General features: G+C 43.1%; 2 protein-coding genes across 2 annotated transcripts in view; one reads left to right on the forward strand and one right to left on the reverse strand.

Moving 5' to 3' along the window:
• The window catches only part of LOC143134286 (von Willebrand factor A domain-containing protein 5B1-like), a 17,834-nt gene extending 14,328 nt beyond the window's left edge, over positions 1 to 3,506 (reverse strand). The window contains exons 1-4 of the mRNA XM_076294545.1: positions 3,368 to 3,506; positions 2,822 to 3,037; positions 1,512 to 1,737; positions 1,093 to 1,250 (exon numbers count right to left, since the gene is read on the reverse strand). Of these exons, the coding sequence (XP_076150660.1) occupies positions 1,093 to 1,250; positions 1,512 to 1,737; positions 2,822 to 3,037; positions 3,368 to 3,506 (739 nt within the window). The remainder of the gene's footprint in view (positions 1 to 1,092; positions 1,251 to 1,511; positions 1,738 to 2,821; positions 3,038 to 3,367) is intronic.
• A 6,982-nt stretch (positions 3,507 to 10,488) lies between these two features.
• Positions 10,489 to 16,070, forward strand: LOC143133460 (COP9 signalosome complex subunit 7b-like). Its single transcript, XM_076293223.1, has 7 exons — positions 10,489 to 10,525; positions 12,728 to 12,822; positions 13,074 to 13,149; positions 13,235 to 13,323; positions 14,551 to 14,753; positions 15,171 to 15,276; positions 15,532 to 16,070. The coding sequence occupies exons 1-7, from the start codon at positions 10,489 to 10,491 to the stop codon at positions 15,586 to 15,588; spliced, it is 663 nt and encodes a 220-aa protein (XP_076149338.1). The 3' UTR covers positions 15,589 to 16,070.
• Positions 16,071 to 18,305: the final 2,235 nt, after the last annotated feature.

An 18,305-nucleotide genomic window follows, 5' to 3' on the forward strand; every position in this document is an offset into this window, starting at 1 on the left:
GTACTATAGATGCACTGCAGAAGAGCAAACCCGTTCTGTGTTCCTCTTGTTGTGAAGCACCCACACAACATTCACAGTGAGTAGTTGATGTAAGTGAGAAGGAGGCTGACAAAAGCCTGGAGTTGCTACAAGGTCTGGAGCAGACAGGCTCAGGGCCAGCTTTATGCATCTGTAATTGGCCCAAAGTTTTTTGTTTGTTTGTTTATTTATTTAAAAGGGACAGTGCACATTAATGAACATGCTCATTGGCATAAAACATGTAAATACACCGGATTTAGCTATTCAAGCTCATTTTCATCTTTAGTCCCTGACAGGTTGATGTTAAGGTTGAAGCTAAGGTCTGTAGATGCTTAATAGTAAACCCTCACACACACCTCAAACCCACAACACACACAGAAACCACTGCAAGGAGATAAAGATCACTAATCACACACACACACATGGAAACTGATGATTGTGTACCTTTTAGATTATACATGTTTAACATTATTTCAGATTTCCTATCAAAAATGACATAGTTTATGCTTTTATTTGTATACTAAAATGGCAGATTGTGTGAGAGAGATAAGTTCCAACAGAAGAGCATTTTCTGGTGAAAGCTAGGTGAGGACACAACCCTCCCACAGACAGCCTGTGTGCTCTAGCGTATACAGTAGGCCTGGGACACTTCCTTCTTCTCTTCCACAGGCATACAGTGCTGACCGAGGGTTTGATTAAAGGCTTAGTTCTCCGCCATCGTCTGCCGAGCTGATGGTGGAGCCAGGGGATCTAGGCTCGGAGCCAGACTTCTTACACACACACACACGCACACACACACACACATCCCTCCTTGTGCTTGGCCTCTCTACGCTGGTTGTCGCTGAGTGGGACGTATTTCATGGCTGTCAGTGTCACAGTCGATTGTGCCTCTCCCACAGTAGAGAGAGCGGCTGCAGTTCTGTCTGCTCGAGGGAGTCTCAGGACTGTCCTCTTCCCTGTGTGAGTGTGTTTGTGCATATTTTGTGTGTGTGTGTGTGTGTGTGTGTGTGTGTGTGTGTTTTGTGTTTGTGAGAGTGTGTTTGTGTGTGTGTTTGTGTGTGTGCGCGCACGCACCTGCCAGAAGACATGCCCCTCTGACCAGTAGCTGGAAGCTGAGCTCGTAGGGCGAGAGGTTGGTGGCAGGGCTGGTGAAGATGGCGTGGACACACTGCAGGCTGGATCCCAGCAGCCGGTCTGCCTTGCCAGGACTGGTACCAAAACAACTGGTTGAACTGGGAAAAGGAACAGGTTTAAAAAAAATGAGGTATATTACACAGGCACACCATAAGTGGCTTTATATGTTGAAGTGATCAGTGTACAGTTCAGTCTTCAAAATATACATGTAAAATGGGGTCTATGCCCATCATGAATAATGGCACATAAAATAAAAAATGGTTTTAGACTGTTATATAATGAACAAGGACAAGGTGCTGGTGTTTATGTTATGTAACATGTTTCTGTCTATATATCAGAATTCCTAAATAAGGCCTTACCCATTTTCCTCTGAGCGACCCCCATTTTCACTCTTGGTTGGCACCATCCGCGCCCTCACTATGGGTGTGAGGACTGTGGGGAACACGAGACGGATCGCTCCATTCTCTAGGGTGGGTAATTCCTGAGTAGTGCTGATAATGACAGACACAATCTCCATGGAGCCAATGAGTCCGATGCTGATGATGAAGGTGCCTCGCTCCAGGTCCTCATCCAAAATCAGGTGTCCTGAGACACAAGGGGGAAACAACCCAACACAACACAACACAGGACAGGACAGGAAAGGACAGGACAGGACAGGACAGGACAGGACAGGACAGGACAGGATAATATCCATTTGGAATTAACTTAGTCAGGTGGCTAGACACCCTCTCCCCTATCTCACAACGTTCATGAAAGTGAAACAAAAAGTCCAGCATCCACGTACAGATAGGATGACCAAGCAACCTCTACCTCTATCAATCTGTATCTGTCTGAAAATCTGAGGTAAATTGAACCATTTGTTTTTTAGTTAGACACATACAAGCATGTAGACAGAGAGAGAGATAGACAGACAGACAGACAGACAGACAGACAGACAGACAGACAGAAGATCTGTGTGGCTCAACAGGTAAAGCAACTGCTAGAGAGCATACATACTGATGGAACGTGTGTCTAATAATAACTCACAAAGATAACAGTACCACCCCCCTCCCACACCACCACCACCACAGCGTCCATTAATTAATTGGATTAAGTTGATTACTGTTCAATAATTGTCAACGTGATTTACTGGAAGATTAAAGCAGGGTATTGTACTGTGTTTGACTCGTGTGATGTCTCCCTCTCCCTGGCTGCAGTCTTTGATGTCTACAAGAGAAGCATCACTCCTCTCTTAAGGATGTGCTTACAGCTGACTGGCTCTTGGTCTTTGAAAGAAAGGGTGAAAGCTTTCTGAGTATGCCAGTACAACAAATAATGTATTTGAGGTGTTGTTTGAAGGTTTGTTTAAACCCAATATTTCATACTGAAATCCTGAGTACCGACAGTTTATTTTTCACTATCTGTCTTATCTCTGTCCTTTTCTGTGCTTTATTCACGTCTGTAAAGCACCATGTATATCCAATTGTTAAAAATTAGATATAATCAAGCATAATTCGTATGCATTTGTTTGACTGTTGGTGTGTTTATTCGTTTATTACTGTATCTCCTCTCTAATCGTGCACTGTATGTCCTATCTGGAGCAGACAGTAGACTATATGTACAGTATGTATTTGTTTGTTGGTTGGTGTATTTATTTATTTATTTATTTGTATATCCATTTTTTGCTCACCATTGGTGCACTGCATGTCCTGGCTGGAGTTGCCACAGCAGCACCAGTCCTTGCCATTGGTGCACTGGGTGTCTAAGGCAGAGGTGGGGCAGCAGTCCAGGCAACAGTCCTCCAGCTTGCCTCGGCTCTGGATCTGCACGCTGACGAGCCGGCCGGCGATGGACGCCTCAAAGCCCACCACCGCCTCCTTCTCAGCCAGTGGGTACACAAACACCCCTGGAGATGGGAGGGGGAGACGAAGGGAGGGGAGACATGGAGCGTAGGGAACGGGAGGAGAAGAGAAGAGAAGAGAGAGAGTGAATGGAGAGGAAAGAGAAAAGAGACAATTGAGGAGTGGAGTTGAGGAGAGAAGAGAAGAGAGGGAGAGTGTATGTGTGTGATGAGCATGGAGGATAGAATGGAGAGGAGAAGGGAAGAGCAAAGGAGAGAAGAGAAAATAAAAGCTTTAATGTGTCTTTCTGTTTGCTATAAAGAACGTGCAGAAATGTATCTATGGCTTAATACCCAGCTTATGAGATTCATGACTGAGAAAACCAATGAGCTCACCCTCCACTGGCTCTGGCTCTATGTTGGCATAGGTGAGGTGGGCAGTGAGGCCCAGGGAGCAGCCTTTGGCACAGGACTTGATGCAGGAGGTTTTCAGGAGCAGAGGTGCCCAGGTAGACCTGTTTCTTAGGCCAGGCATATTCTCTATAAGGAAGATGACCAATGAGTAGGAAAAAGGGGAAATTTTGATTTTACATTTTGAATGTAATCTAAACATAACTTAATGTTTTAGTCTAAACATAACATATTTTATATTTATCTCACAACTTTCCTAGATTCTAAAACACTGAAAATCTTATTGAATTCATTAAGTCTTTCCTGTATGCAAATAAAATAATATGAATATAATTGTGTGATCCTGTAATTTAAAAGATAACCCTGTTTTCTGTTTTTCAATGGAATAATTATGTTTTCTTTACAGTTATTTGTTTACATGAAGTGCCCAGTCACCGTCCCCTGGTAACTGGGCAATGCCTTTCGGCTACCAGGCAACGGCTAGAATGAGCGTGCGGCTACATTAGCATTTGGCTAAATCATTAACCAGCTGGTCAACAGCACAAGTGCCCCGGCAGAGGCACCCACCATGCCATAATGGCCAGCCTGCTTACCTGACCCACCTGAGGTAAAATCACATTAACATCTGGCAGCTGCCCAAGATCATGCATTTATTCAAAGTCACTCGATTCAGTGGTGGAGAATTACAAGATGACAGTACAAGTATAGAAGTACAGCTTTCTTTTCCATCACTCTCCCCTAAAACAAGTCCTTGATGAAGCCTATACCTTTGTTTGTTTCTTTTAAAGCTTACTTGGAAATAGGGTTCAAGGGGTCAGAAGAAAGCGCTGTTAATTGAAAGTGCAGGTGCACAGGGTTTATTGGGAGCGGGGGTGGTGTGTTGGGTAACACAGCTGACTGAGCAGTGGATGGCGGTAGTGGTCACTCAGTGTTTGTTCTTGTCCTGGTAATGGCCTTTTATATACACCTCCGTCTAAGTAGATCAACAAGTCCCAGCTGGCTACCCATGTTGGTGTACAGTAAAAGGACATGTCATTCTGGTTTTATGGAGAAGGAGGAGGGACCAGTGGGGCAGTCTCAGCATGAACCGTATCGTGGTTCATGGTCACTATCAAGCCCTCCAGGGTGTGGATTCAAGTCTAAATGAATCAATCACAACAAGGGTTAGTGTGTTACTGAGTCTCATTTAAGATAGACTGAAGTGAGCGCAGGAACAGAATAACTTTTCTGAAATGCACTTAGTGTAAATGTAATCTCATAAGCATACAGGATTTCCAATGCGTACAGTGTTGTGCATTTCATATGCTTAAGGAATTTCCTATACAGTGTTGTGTCCTTACACTACCCAGAGTTCAAGATGGCAGAGTGATTGGAGAATGACTGCAGCTGTGACCTGAGGTGGATCTTAGATAGATAGATACTTTATTGATCCCCGAGGGGAAAGTCCAACAGTGCAACAGCACAAGAATAAAGTCTAGAGACCAGCATAAAATAAATATGGACATATAAGAGGGTAGACAAGGTAATATAAAAAAACTATAGAAAAACTATATCAGTGCAAGAATGGGTTGACGTAATAGGGTTACAGCATTATACAAGTATTGATTATAAGGCATTAAGTATTAAGTATAGGTATAAGTGTGGCCACAATCCGGCTGTGGGATGGAGGGAGGGGTTATGCATCCTTCTGCATCCAGGCCACATCAGGGCCGGGTCCGTGGCAGAGACAGCGGCTGGGCTTTGGCAGTTTAATGCAGCCACGGCTCGCAGGCTCTACACTGTGACTCGGGGCATGGAAAACCCTAGATCTCCATAAGTCATGGCGATCTGATAAACCAAGTGTTTGCGTGACCTGCCTCTAACAGAACTTATTCAACTCTACCAACCACAACAACAACAACAACAAAAAACTATACATCATGCACCATTGCACACACACACACACACACACACACACACACACACACACACACACAAACACTCTGGGCCAGCAAACAAGCCTGGCATACAGATCATATCAGACCTTCTGACTATGATTTTGTGTTTATATTCTTAAATGCAAATAGTGAAAATAATGTTTAATGTATTATATTTCAATGCAACTCACCTTTTAGGAAAGACTAAGGAAACACTTGGGGCTTTCTAAATAACTCAATTCTAAATTTCCTTATTAACTAGTGCATTTGTGTTCTATATATCACACATCTAAGCTGATCATTCACTGCTCCATTGTGGCCATACATGACTTTGGACTCTCTTACAGCATATACTATCCTATAGCATTGCTGAATTTAAGTTTAAATGGGGCCCACTCCAGTCTATGAATATAGGCCCAGGAACAATTTGAAAAAAGCATTTTTGCTAAGCCTATTTGAAATTATGTCCCTATGATGATGTTAGTGGCCTTTAGCTTCACAACACTGCTATTTTGTATTTCCAGATATGTATAGATGTAACAGTCAAATGAGTTAACTGCTAATAAGTGACATTGATCACAATTCAAATGACATAGAGTATCAGAGATTAACTATATAGCTCACAACACAATTTTATTAAATTCCTAACTAATTATACATACCAGGTAAGTATTTGTATCTACGGTAACTAAAACATAAAAACAATCAAAGCAATACTGCCTATAAACAAAATGCCTTAGCTGTTCATTGGATTCATTCAAAATAAAACTCAACTGTGGAAAACATCTACATAACTGTAAGATACATTTTAATTCAGTCTACTTATTGGTTCATTAAACTACAATTTTAGCAGAATGTCTGGAATTAAAACGACTGCATCTGTCAACACAAATAAAAAACAATCAGAGAATCCCGGAGACTCATTCAAACATACAGTATTTTAGCATCGGTTTAGTGGTTCAAGTTCAAGTGATAAACTACATTTTTTGACACCAGTTCCTATGATGAAAAGTCTTTCAAACTACTTATTTTGAGCCCATGCGGTAGGCTACAAAGCAAATGCAAGCAACAGGATATATTCGACAGCACTGCAGTAGCGAAATACATAAAAAACGGCTTAGCGTTCGCCAGGATTCACTTACTTCTACAATTTCCTCGCAGTTCCTCTGGTGACAGTGAAGGTTAGTTTCACTCCATCCTTCCTCTGTATTTGCCTGTTAACCCCGCGTCACTCACTGTTCGCCGGAGCGCATATCAATTCCCTCCTCGTTCACATCACCGTGAACGCTCACACTGTTGATCATTTATGTCTGCTAATGACTGCAAAGCTGCCCACCACGCCCATTTCGGAGCACACTGCGCATATTATAAAATAGTTTTCAATTCTTATTATCGTGTAACAACGGCGGCTGTGAATTTCAGGATAAAAAAAATCATGTCATAAAGGAGATGAAGATGATATAGGAGCATTATACAGTGATGTTTTTGTTGTTCTAATGACATACAAAAACTATCACAGATCTTTTGCTTGTAAAACATGTTTACAGTTCATGTTTAGGTCGTCAGTGGTGTACAAATATTTCGTTTTGACAACAAAACAGTAGGCTATGTCTTGCAGGATGATGACTTTCAACACACACACACACAGACACACACACACACACATACATACACACACAGGCACGCACAGACTGTGACACTGAGAAAACAGCAACAATATGCCATAGAAATTGTATTTTATTTTTTGGTCTTGGCCCTGCGGTTATATTACACATGCATCTGCAGCTCCAGAGGCAGTGTGTCTGGCTCTCCTGTGCAAAGAGTCTGCTCTCCTGAGCTGCATGTACGGATGTGAGCCGGCAGCCAGGCCAGGCCTTCTGGTCAGTGTCAGGCCAAGTGCCTGTGACAGCCAGTCATCATTCACTGCTAATGACTAGTTCACCTCTCTAATGACACCTGACGATGGTCTGCCCGCGCAGCAAACAGATTTTCTTGAGCAGCACTCATCACAGTCAGTCCCTCCGCGGCCTCACTCTGCTGAAGACCTCCTTCCATGGAGTAGGCTCTGCCCTCACCACTGCCGGGTGACTAGCAGTCCACTCCAGAGATAAAGGGCCGTATCTGGCCCTAATGCTGTGGTTTGCTGTTTTGTGTGTGCATTCATTTGTGCATTTGTGTATGTTAATTGTTTTTCGTTTGACTCTTTTGACTAAACACAGATTGACTGGACCAAATGTTGCCTATACCTTGCTAACTGAATGAGGCAAAACTCTCACTTGCAAAAACTCTCTTATCATAGACAAAATAAAAAAGAGCCTTTGCCTTGAAAGTGCTTTAATTTGTTCTGCAACATGGCAGAAGTGCTCAACAGGCTGCTCTTCCTTGCCCAAGGTGACGGAGCTCAACAAATTTAATACGGAACATCCCATGACCTTTCCTGAATATGATCTGCCCAGGGTGTCCTAAAACCATGGTAACAGGAATCCACTTGGCAACCATGTCAGCATAACCAACAGAAGGTTCGCCCACTTATCCCTAATGTGGAGTACTTTTTTCATTTAAATGAATTTTCCCAGAATTGTACCTTGGAGTATTTGCAGGGCAAGAACTATAATACATTTTTCAATTGGCCCTTTACTGTACTGAGGAAATCAACACAGAGTAGGCCTAAACTAAATAAACAATTTCATCAGACAATGTAAAGTAATTATTTGAAACACATATCAATCAATCATAAAAAGCCTATTGTGCACATCAAGAGAAATGTTTCATAATAAGTGAGAAACTGGAAGATTTCTGGATGAAGTATTATGGCCCTGTCAAGTGAGGGCAGTTTGAAGCAAGGTTGGACTACTCCCAACAAAAAGTGGAAGTGTCCCCATGGCGCCCCCTACAGGCTAAAAAGTCAGTCCCCCAGTGCCCAATGGGCAGCATGCATTCATGTCTTTATGTTATGAAGACATTAAGTTAAAATGTGTTCATATGAGTGCTGCCATATGCACAATAATTACTAAATAGTAACAAATAATAAGTGATGAGCAAGCTAAGCTACAAGCTACTCTATTAAGAGAGAAATCCGGCAATTATTCATTGATCTCCGTTTCTCGAGGTCACCGAGTACTGGCAGTTAAAAAAAAAAAGTTGTAAAGCAGCCAGGCAGCTACAGCGCTACTGTGACCTCGAGAAACGGAGATCTACAGTATATGAAAAATCGCTGGATTTCTCCTTTAATAGAGTAGCTTGAAGTTTAGCTTGCCTATCACTGCAAATAATAATTATAATAGTAGACCTGACTCAGCCACGCAAAGGGGACTGTTTGCATTGGCCTATTAAACTGAATATTGGACAGGTCCACTCAGGACCGAGCTATATATTTTGTTAAATCTGCTTTACTCTGTGGTTCCTCTTCCAAATGATTCCAAAAATCGTTCAAAACGTCCATAATACGTCAGAAGTTGCTTCATGTTTGTCCTTGAGGAAGCCTTTGTGGGTCTTTCGACCTTATGGAGGGCAACACACTGTACTTGTTCAGAGTACAGGGTACACAAGGCAATGGGGCACAGAAGGATTCAGAGGATGGATGGCCTGATGCTGTTGCGTGATGCAGCTGGGTCAGCTGAACAAAACTACAATCCCTGCGGTCGACGTCGTGCGGTCGGTGTCGTGGCTGAGTTTCACCTTGGGGTGGGTTCCTCGAGCGTCCCTTGGCCGACTTCGGTCGCGTTCTTTGGCCACTGCTCTCACAAGCCTCCTGGGGGCCTGACATTCGGGTCCCACTTCGGTCACCTTGACCACCCTGAGGTGAGATGAAGGTCATGGCTGCCACTGAGGTGTCTGGTCTGATGGGCACTGGGCCACCCTGATCATGGCGGTCATTAATTTGAACACAGTGAGATGGGCTGCGCTTGTCTCTGGATGGGATTTGATATGTCTGTTGACTTTGATGCAGAGTTTCTGAGACACGAGTCCTGTGGACTCGAGCTGATTTGGGCCTGGGGTGGGAGTTTGAGGCACACCAGTGGCTGCCCTCCTCCCTGCTCCCAGTGAGACTCTGATCCATCACTGCAGCTGGAGAGACAGTGAGGAGAGGAGATAAGATGGCAGCCAGGTGATAACTAGCCCTGGGCCAGTTTCACAAAGATAGACTATGGCTTGCATTTGTGTCAGACTTCAAGGAGATATCTAACTTGCATTAGACTGTCATATGAGAGAAATTAAAAGTGGCTTACAGCAACTGATGTTTTTACCATAAAATAATGGCTTCAAATTAATTTTAATGATACACTGACATATAATAAACATAAACATAAACACTGACATATAAATGCATACCTAACATTTTGTGGTACACTGTGTGCAACCTTGTGGTGTTATATACAGACCAGCCTAAAACATCTTTGTCACTAATCATAATAATCCATCATGGGAAGATCAGTTACAGAGCAGGCTATATGAGAGAACTTTGTCAGTCACTTCCCTCATAAAAATGAAACACTTACAACATACCTTACATATTACACCAAATTACACCACATTTGAACTAGGATATACAACATTAGATTGGTGGAAAATACATAATTGATGAATAAGCAAGACTACAATCACTGGATACTGCAAACAACACACATAATTGTGGGAAATTTACCTGGGTCTGCTGTAGTGCTCTGCTCTGTGAACTTGCTTCTCTTGCTCTGTGAAAAGCTTCCTTCACTCTATATTTTCACTTCAATAAAATGCCTTGGTTACTCTGTTTGTCTGCTGACTAGTGTCCCTGATAGAGATCACTTAACAGATTATTGCTGTTGTCTCTGGGCGTTAATAGCAGACATGACATGTTCATGGCCAAACAGATCTCTGATGCTTGGTGCTTGGTAACCTGTTGATAAGATCTGGTGCACGAAACAAGACAAGGAATGCAGTTGTGGTGCATTTTTCACATTTGCAATCACTGATCAATCCAAGGTAATTTCTGTATAATTCGGTCGTAGGCCTTTTGTGAAATATCCACAGATATTCAGAAAGCTTATATCCACAATAAACAATACATCAGCCATCTGATCAAGCTGAGACACTAAATAACTAAATTCATAAATGCCCTATTGTAAATTGTCAAATCAGTTGATCCTAGTCCTACTATTATGAGCACTATTTTACCATTTACCCCTACGCCCTTGTAATGAGACGACACAGATGAAGACGCTCCAGCACAGCGTACACTGTGTAATAAGTATGCGAATGCGCTCACACTAGGCTGTCACAACAATCCATGTGTTGTCTGGCTAGTGGCTACTGTAACATGTAGAAATAGCTAAATTATTGTCCTGAAGTTGCATCATTTAGATTAAAACAGGCGACTATAATTGTCACTATCTTAATGCAGCTACCTGGATACTTGAAGGTGGGATTAAATTAATTTGCAATATCAAGTTATTTCAAGTTGTTAGTTAACATCCTTAGGAGGATAACGTTATCTAAAGAATCTTTGATAAACCGTAGCAAATTTTAACAACGACTAGTTGCTAACTAACCTTGACAATGTAGGCTAATACTGCTTTTTGACATCGTTTGCTAATAACAAAAAAAAAAACCTCTTTGACAGTTGATTGAACAAGTCTAAAGTTGCCGTTTCAACGGTGTAATAAGCATTTTGTTGCCCGAAAACAGATGGATGGAGGACAAACTTCAAAAGTCAACATTCATTTGGAGCGATTTGTTGTACTTGCCAAAAAGGCTAAAGGTCCTGCTCTAGTTGTCCTCATCAGTGTTGGGAGTAATGCGTTACAAAAGTAATGTAATTACTGTAATGTATTGCTGTTTGCGGTAACGCGGTAATGTAAGGCATTACCAAAAAAAAATTGGGTAATATTTACTCGGTACAAACTTCAGTAACGCGCGTTACAATGCATTTTAACCCAAAATTAAGCGCTTGTTTTGTTTTGATACATATTCGCAAACACCACCGCGAGAACAACAGACGAGAAAAAATCGGCGCAAAATAGTAGAACGTATCTCCTGATACTGGTTGAAGATGACTGTGGCTGCAGCAGACTCAAAGTCGGACTCTATTTGCGGGATGGACATAAGCCTACGCTCATTATTTTTAGCTTGTCAGAGACAAGGATATGAAGAACATAATAGTTAGTGCACTTTGTGTGCGAAACCAAAAGATCTCACTATGCCTCGCGAAATAGCACAAGTAATTTAATGAAACATCTAAAGTGGTGCCACGCTAATCTTTTTTATTCTTGATAAAACACAAACTATGTTCTTCTAGTGCATGACAGCTTTGAGCTGTGAACTTGAATTAAAGAGAATAAAGGGATAGAAATGCAGAAAAAGATTGTGTAGCCTGGCAGTGCCACCGCTCCCACCACGCGCATCACGCACTTTGCGTAGGGCACCAAAGGACAGAGGGGGCACCCAAATGTAACCAATGAATAGTAGCTTTACTGCAAACTGCGTTTCACTCTTCATCAATAACGTTTACAATGTCAGAATGCACTAACGCCATGGTACATACTTTTTGGGTTCTCTCAATCTCCACCACGTAGTACTAGTAGAATGGAATTGGTGGGTCTTCAATAATTCGTTTCCCAAGCATTTAGGCTACATGAAGCACATGATATGCCAAGTCGACAAAAAATCCATTCAGATAGCTAGGTGGATACCAGGCTCATAATTCACTTTTATTTGCAAAACGAAATGTGAAGCAACATGTCATTGCATACTTTCCAGAGCAAACTCAACAAACAAGGCTTGTAAACAAGAGCTGGCAAAAGGGCATTATGAGAACGTAAAGATCAATGCTCTTAAAGTGACCGTGCACCATTTATAAGAAAACAGCATTTCTTCAGAAATTAATGTTAAAAAACACACAGTAATGGTCTGTATAATAGGCCTTTTATTTTACTTTAGGTGTTTGAGTTACCATTTAAATGTCACTCACTCAAAGCCACTCACTTAGGGCACCGAAATGGCCAGTAGGCCACCATCTTGACATGTCTTTATTATTACAATAGGCTCTCTATTGAGCAGGCCTAGGCCTTAAAGTTACAGTATTTATATCACAATTTACCAGACTTTGACCTTTTGTCGTTTTTAACAAAATTCTGACTATGATTGTTCCTTGTTTTGCATCATGAGCACTGCGCCTATTGCATTCTTACTGTATGTTGTTAGCCTTAAGCCTAGCTCAGTCATTATGCTATACCACATCTCCCTCCATTGGAAGAGCAATGAGCTGCATTGAGCGTAATAAACTGCATTTAGAATGGCAAATCCATATTTCTAGATATTTTGGTCAAAGTAACTTAAAAGTAATGCAATAGTAGTGTAATGCCTTACAATTCAGAGACAGTAATATTATAATGTAACAAATTACTTTGAAATGACAGTAATAAGTAATGCATAGTACATTACGATTTTGAAGTAACTTGCCCAACACTGGTCCTCATAAAACAGCTTTTAGATGCACCTGGAGTTTACGTATTTGGGGAATTCTTGGATCTCCCTTGTGTGCAAAAGGTAACATTACTCAGCTTGAGAATGTTCTTGTCACTCTTGATTTGACAGCGTAATTTGGTTGTCGGTAATATTGTTTTCAAAATGTAAGTGTCTTCACAAGTGATTCTCAAAATGCACCACTAGGTGTCTCTGTTTTCAAACTGACTGGCCATAGTCTGTCTCTTGTCTTTCAACTATTGACAAGCTTGAATGGAATATGAGAAAAAATACTTGCAATTAATTCCTGTCTACCTTAACTTATTTTTTTGAAGTTATCTGCAGGCTCCAGTAAAGGCTTCTGTGAGCTTTTGAACGTGTTTGCTTATGGTACCTTCAAAGACTACAAAGGTTAGCAAACTGATAAAATTCCGGTAGGCCTACCGCAAATTAGATTGACATTGAAATCACTGATAATCACTTTGTTTTCTTTCAGAAAAGAAGAATGATCTACCACCTTTGACTGAAGTTCAGAAGAACAAACTGAGACACTTGACAATAGTCAGCTTAGCTGCTAAAATGAAGGTATTGTATTTTTCATAAGGGCGACTTGGCTTTGTAGTGGTTTAAGGACAATAGTAGAATCATTGCTGCTTCAGCCCATTTGTTCAAGGAACCGTTCCCAAAGCGTTTTTGGATATTGAAATATTTTGCACGGTGCTGGTGAATTATTAGGAACTACAGTATTGTTGCCCATAGATGTCGATTCATCCTGATCTTACCATGTAATCTAGTCCAAGTTTGTCTTTCACCTTGTCTCTTCCACTGCTCCTTTCTCTCTGTTTGTGAAACACCAGCTAGCTGTTTGGCCTTCTCTCTGACTCTGTGAAAAAGCCAACCCTCCGCCACACACACACACACACACACACACGCACACATACACACACACACACACACACACACACACACACACACACACACACACACACACAGGCAAATGTGAATTCCTCCGTCAGCAAGGGTGGTGGGTAGTAGGGCTTTCAGCGGCAGTCTTTGAAAGTGTCCCTACACTATTACAAGGTTTTTACATCACTCAGCCAGTTAGTTTGCTTGAGGGAAAATTAGACTGTGATGAAGCATATCTTACTTTTTTCAGAGCAATGATGCTTTTTTTTTACAGAAATGTCTCACTCGTGTGGACATGTAAAATAAAGACAGCAGTGTTAGACAGAATATGAAAACTCTCTATTGATCCTCATGTCAGTGAAAGCCCTCACATTCCTTTTCCTGAGGAACACAAAACGAGCCAGTATACAAACTATGTATTCTAGATCAGTGGTTCTCAACCGGTGAGCCGCCCGAGGCACATGAACACTTGTGAATGAAAATATGAGTGTATGAGAATGAATACCCCTGCTAATATACTGTAATCATGTGTATGAGATTCATCATAATCAGTAACCATTAGTTGGAGTGCCTTGGCATTTCAAAGTAAATGGTTAGAATTTTTTTCTGCCCACTTCCATACCACTCAATGATTCTCTTATTCTCTCTGATACTGTATGACGTACAGTAGAGTAGGTTTTAGAATTTTTATTACATTTTTGGGAGAACTGAGCCATACTCTCACAAAATGTATGGTTGTACATTTTCCATGTACACTTTCCATACCAAGATGCATTTTTTACCTTCAGGCACTCGATTTCAGTTGTTTCTGTATCATGACTTGTCAAAAAAAACATCCATATCAATAATTAATAGGATTCCCCCTACTCACCTCTCTCTCTCTCTCTCTCTTTCTCTCCCTGGCAGTGTATCCCATACTCGTTGCTGCTGGCGGAATTGGAGCTGGCCAGTGTGAGGCAGCTGGAGGACCTGATCATCGAGGCGCTGTACGCCGACGTGATCTTGGGCAAGCTGGACCGGTGCAGGCAGCAGCTGGAGGTGGACTCCTGCCTGGGCCGCGACATCCAGCTCACGGACCTCGGACGCCTGGTGTCCACCCTGCAGCAGTGGTGAGAGACACAGAGCCTCTCCGATCAGAGCATACATTACACACAGCACTTTACTGAGGAGAAACTGATGTCACTGATAACATGCCTCTGAGAATGTCTAATTGATACATCACTGTTAATGTAGATTGCAGATGATTATATTAAGTTCAATTACATTAGTTTAAAGATTAGTTTTAAGTGTTAGTTCAACACAGTGTTAAATTACTGTACACTCAAGTTGGGCTGGATCGCATAAATGAAAGCAGGTACATGTCCATAGCACATCCTCTCTCCGGCTCCGGCTGAGGAGAAGAGTCTGGTGCCAAATCTGATGGCCATTTCCCACTCATTCTAGTCAGGGAACACAGGCCAGACTTCCCTCCTTGCATGCCAAACTGAGGCTCTGTGCCTTTGCTGTCCGTTACCTCGTCTGTGCAGGTGTAGCAGCTGTGAGAAGGTCCTGGACGCCATTGAACTGCAGCTGGACCGGGTTGGTCAGTTTGTGGACCAACGGACGATGACACAGCAGCAGGTGGGGGAGGAGGTCAGTCAGTACCAGGCCTCATGATATAGGAGATATCACATGATGGAATTCAGGAGCCACATTGCAATCATTGAAAGTTATTGTAATCAGGAGCAGTCTAGCAAGCAACTCCAGAGTATTTCACTAATTCATTATCTTACTGAGTGAGTCTTGAGTAGCTAAAAATTCTCCATTCAGTCTTTGTCACTCTGCATACGTCTGTCTATTGGGTCTGTATGGAAGTGCAAAGGTAGCAGGTAGTTAATCTGTCTGTAGGCCAGACGCATCCAGAAGGTGCTGGCATCCACCCCTGCTGCTGCAGAAGCTCCCTGATGCCTGGACAGAGGCCACACATCTCACCTGCTGCCCCTGCTGCTGCAGAAGCTCCCTGATGCCTGGACAGAGGCCACACATCTCACCTGCTGCCCCTGCTGCTGCAGAAGCTCCCTGATGCCTGGACAGAGGCCACACATCTCACCTGCTGCCACCTGCCAGCCAGTCCTATGCCTCCAACATCCAAGTGCAAACATTAGAGGTGAAGTTCATGGACATTTTCAGGTTATTTTACAGTCCTAAACTGTAACTCCTTAAGAGTTCATGTAAAAGCAGGACCACTCTAAAGTCACTCGTTCCTGTTTGATTGTGGGCGAGGAACAGCTGTGTTCTTTATTTCGTTCAGTGAACGAAAGAGCCAAAGTTCATACAGCTCTTCTTATTAAGGAAAAAAAATATTATTTTATTTTATTCTTTTTAAAATGAATCACATTATAAAATTCCAAATGTTGTGCTGAGATGTTGTGTGGACAGTCATTCTTCCCAAAAACTCTTTTCCTGACAAAAAAGCAAGGATGGATCCAAAAAGACAAGACGTCCCTGATCGAATGTTCTCTGGAGAGACACTTGCTCTGTCTCTCTCTCTCTCTCTCTCTCTCTCTCTCTATCTCTGTGTCTCTCTCTCTGTCTCTCTCTCTATCTCTGTGTCTCTCTCTCTCTCTCTATCTCTCTCTCTCTCTCTCTCTCTCTCTCTCTCTATCTCTGTGTCTCTCTCTCTGTCTCTCTCTCTATCTCTGTGTCTCTCTCTCTCTCTCTCTATCTCTCTCTCTCTCTCTCTCTCTCTCTCTCTCTCTATCTCTGTGTCTCTCTCTCTGTCTCTCCCCCGACACGTTGGGAACCAGTTGTCTCCCTTGCCTCTGCTTTACCCCACTGACCTACTTCTTCAATTGTTCTTGACGTGAAACAATGGGCCAAATGGTTTCATAACCACACACAATACCTGCGTGTTATTCAACACGATTGTTGTAAAGCTTTGTGTGTGTGTGTGATTTTATTATTGCGATGTGATTGTGTGGGCTGTGCTCTGTTGTGATTTGCTTTATGTAACCTCGTTGTGGTACCCTGCCCACCTCCCCCACTCCCCCAAGCAGGGGGTTACAAAACCCCAGGCTCACACACACACACAGACACACACACACACACACACATACACACATAGACACACACACACACACACACATAGACACAACCACACACAAACACACGCACTCGCTGGAGGCTCCGTGACACCCCTGTTTGTGGTGGCACGGTACTGCGTCAATCCCCTGAGCCATAAAAACATGAATTATTTCACATATTCACCCCCAACACACACACACACACACACACACACACACAAACACACACACACATTCCCTTCTCCCCCCAGGCTCTCATGCTCCCCATGCCATTGTCAGAGGGAGGGGTTGTGACCAGTCCTCCAACTAGGGGTTAATTGCATGAAGAAAATAGTAATCTGCACAATTAGCTCAGGTTGGGGACTGGTAATGGATGGCTCCTGAGATTCCTCTGGCCGGACTAATGAGAGAGGGGTTGGGGAGGGGTGGAGGGGACATAGGCCCCATGCTCGGACACTCAGGTCCTGTATGGACGCAATGTGAAGTATGCTCCCCACATGCCATACATTCATGGCCTCTCTCTGTCCAGAGGGTCAGCTCTTCCACTCTGGAGCACCTCTTACCCATATGAGGCCCCGGACCATGGTGCACTTCATGGCGACCTGTCGATTAACACCTGCTGATTTTTACCTGGTGGTGTAGGGAGGTCTGAGGTTTGCACTTCCTCCATGTGTTGCATAAAAACATTTTATTAGAGCTTAAGTTTATCGCTCATCTATTTCTTTGTTACTGTAGTAAAACTTGTCTTATGTCATCCATCTGTGTGAGGCTGTGTCTGTGCACGTTGTTTGAGGTGTTGCTGTTTATTTACTTCTGAAGCCCAGGGAGAGCTTAAAGGACTGCCATGTGCTAGCATCTTCTCTTGTTTTTGTTTTCACTCTGACCAGTTGCCCTGTCTCTCTCTCTCCATCTCTCTGTCTTTCCCTCTCTCTCTCACTCTTTCTCTCTTGCTCTCTCTCTCTCTCTCTCTCTCTGACACACACCCATTCATTCCTTTTTTATGCTGTGATCAGCATCCTGGGTCTGGAGTGCCTCTGAGCAGGCTGTATAGAGAGGAAGAGGGGGAGACCCGTTGTGGTGGGCCAGGGTCAGAGAAAGAGATAGAAAGAGAGTGAGACAGAGAAAGAGAGAGAGAGAGATAGACAGAGGGATAGACAGAGAGAGAGAAAGAGAGGAGCGAGCCGAGGGCAGAGTAATCAAAGGACATCAAAGGGAGCGGAGGGATGAAAGCGTGCTCACTCTCTGCCTGAGTTGGCTTACAGATCCCCAGTGCCATTGTGCCCCGCCAGTGCATGTAGGGGCCTGGAACACAGGGCGGCTCGCGGCTCTGTTGTGATCGTCCAAAAGGGGAGGAGAGGAAGGTTCTCCTGACTCTGTGTTCCTCTTTCCGTCCTCCCTCTCTCCCTCCCTCATCCTCTCTTCCTCTCTCGTTCTTTCTTTCTCTCATTCGGTCTCCTGGTGTTCCCCTCCTTTCGGCTCTCACCCTCTCTCTCTCTGTAACATGCCGCCCACTTTCAAAGCAGACCCTTCTCTTTGACGCGGCAGAAAAAAGTTGGCCACTCACAGTGTTCCCCCGACCACCCCCACCCCACCTCATCC

The sequence above is a fragment of the Alosa pseudoharengus genome, unplaced genomic scaffold (genome assembly GCF_046254945.1).
Source record: "Alosa pseudoharengus isolate Yale_2024_CS ecotype anadromous, Long Island Sound unplaced genomic scaffold, YU_APseudo_1.1 YU_APseudo_1.1_scf_2, whole genome shotgun sequence".
Lineage (NCBI taxonomy): Eukaryota > Metazoa > Chordata > Actinopteri > Clupeiformes > Clupeidae > Alosa > Alosa pseudoharengus.

Bases quoted from the DNA above. Each gene is read 5' to 3' on its own strand.
- LOC143133460 (XM_076293223.1), top strand. From the start codon at position 10,489: ATGAAGACGCTCCAGCACAGCGTACACTGTGTAATAA. The intron at 13,324-14,550 runs GTATTGTATTTT...TCTCCCTGGCAG, and splicing joins GCTTAGCTGCTAAAATGAAG to TGTATCCCATACTCGTTGCT. The intron at 15,277-15,531 runs GTCAGTCAGTAC...ATCTGTCTGTAG, and splicing joins AGCAGCAGGTGGGGGAGGAG to GCCAGACGCATCCAGAAGGT.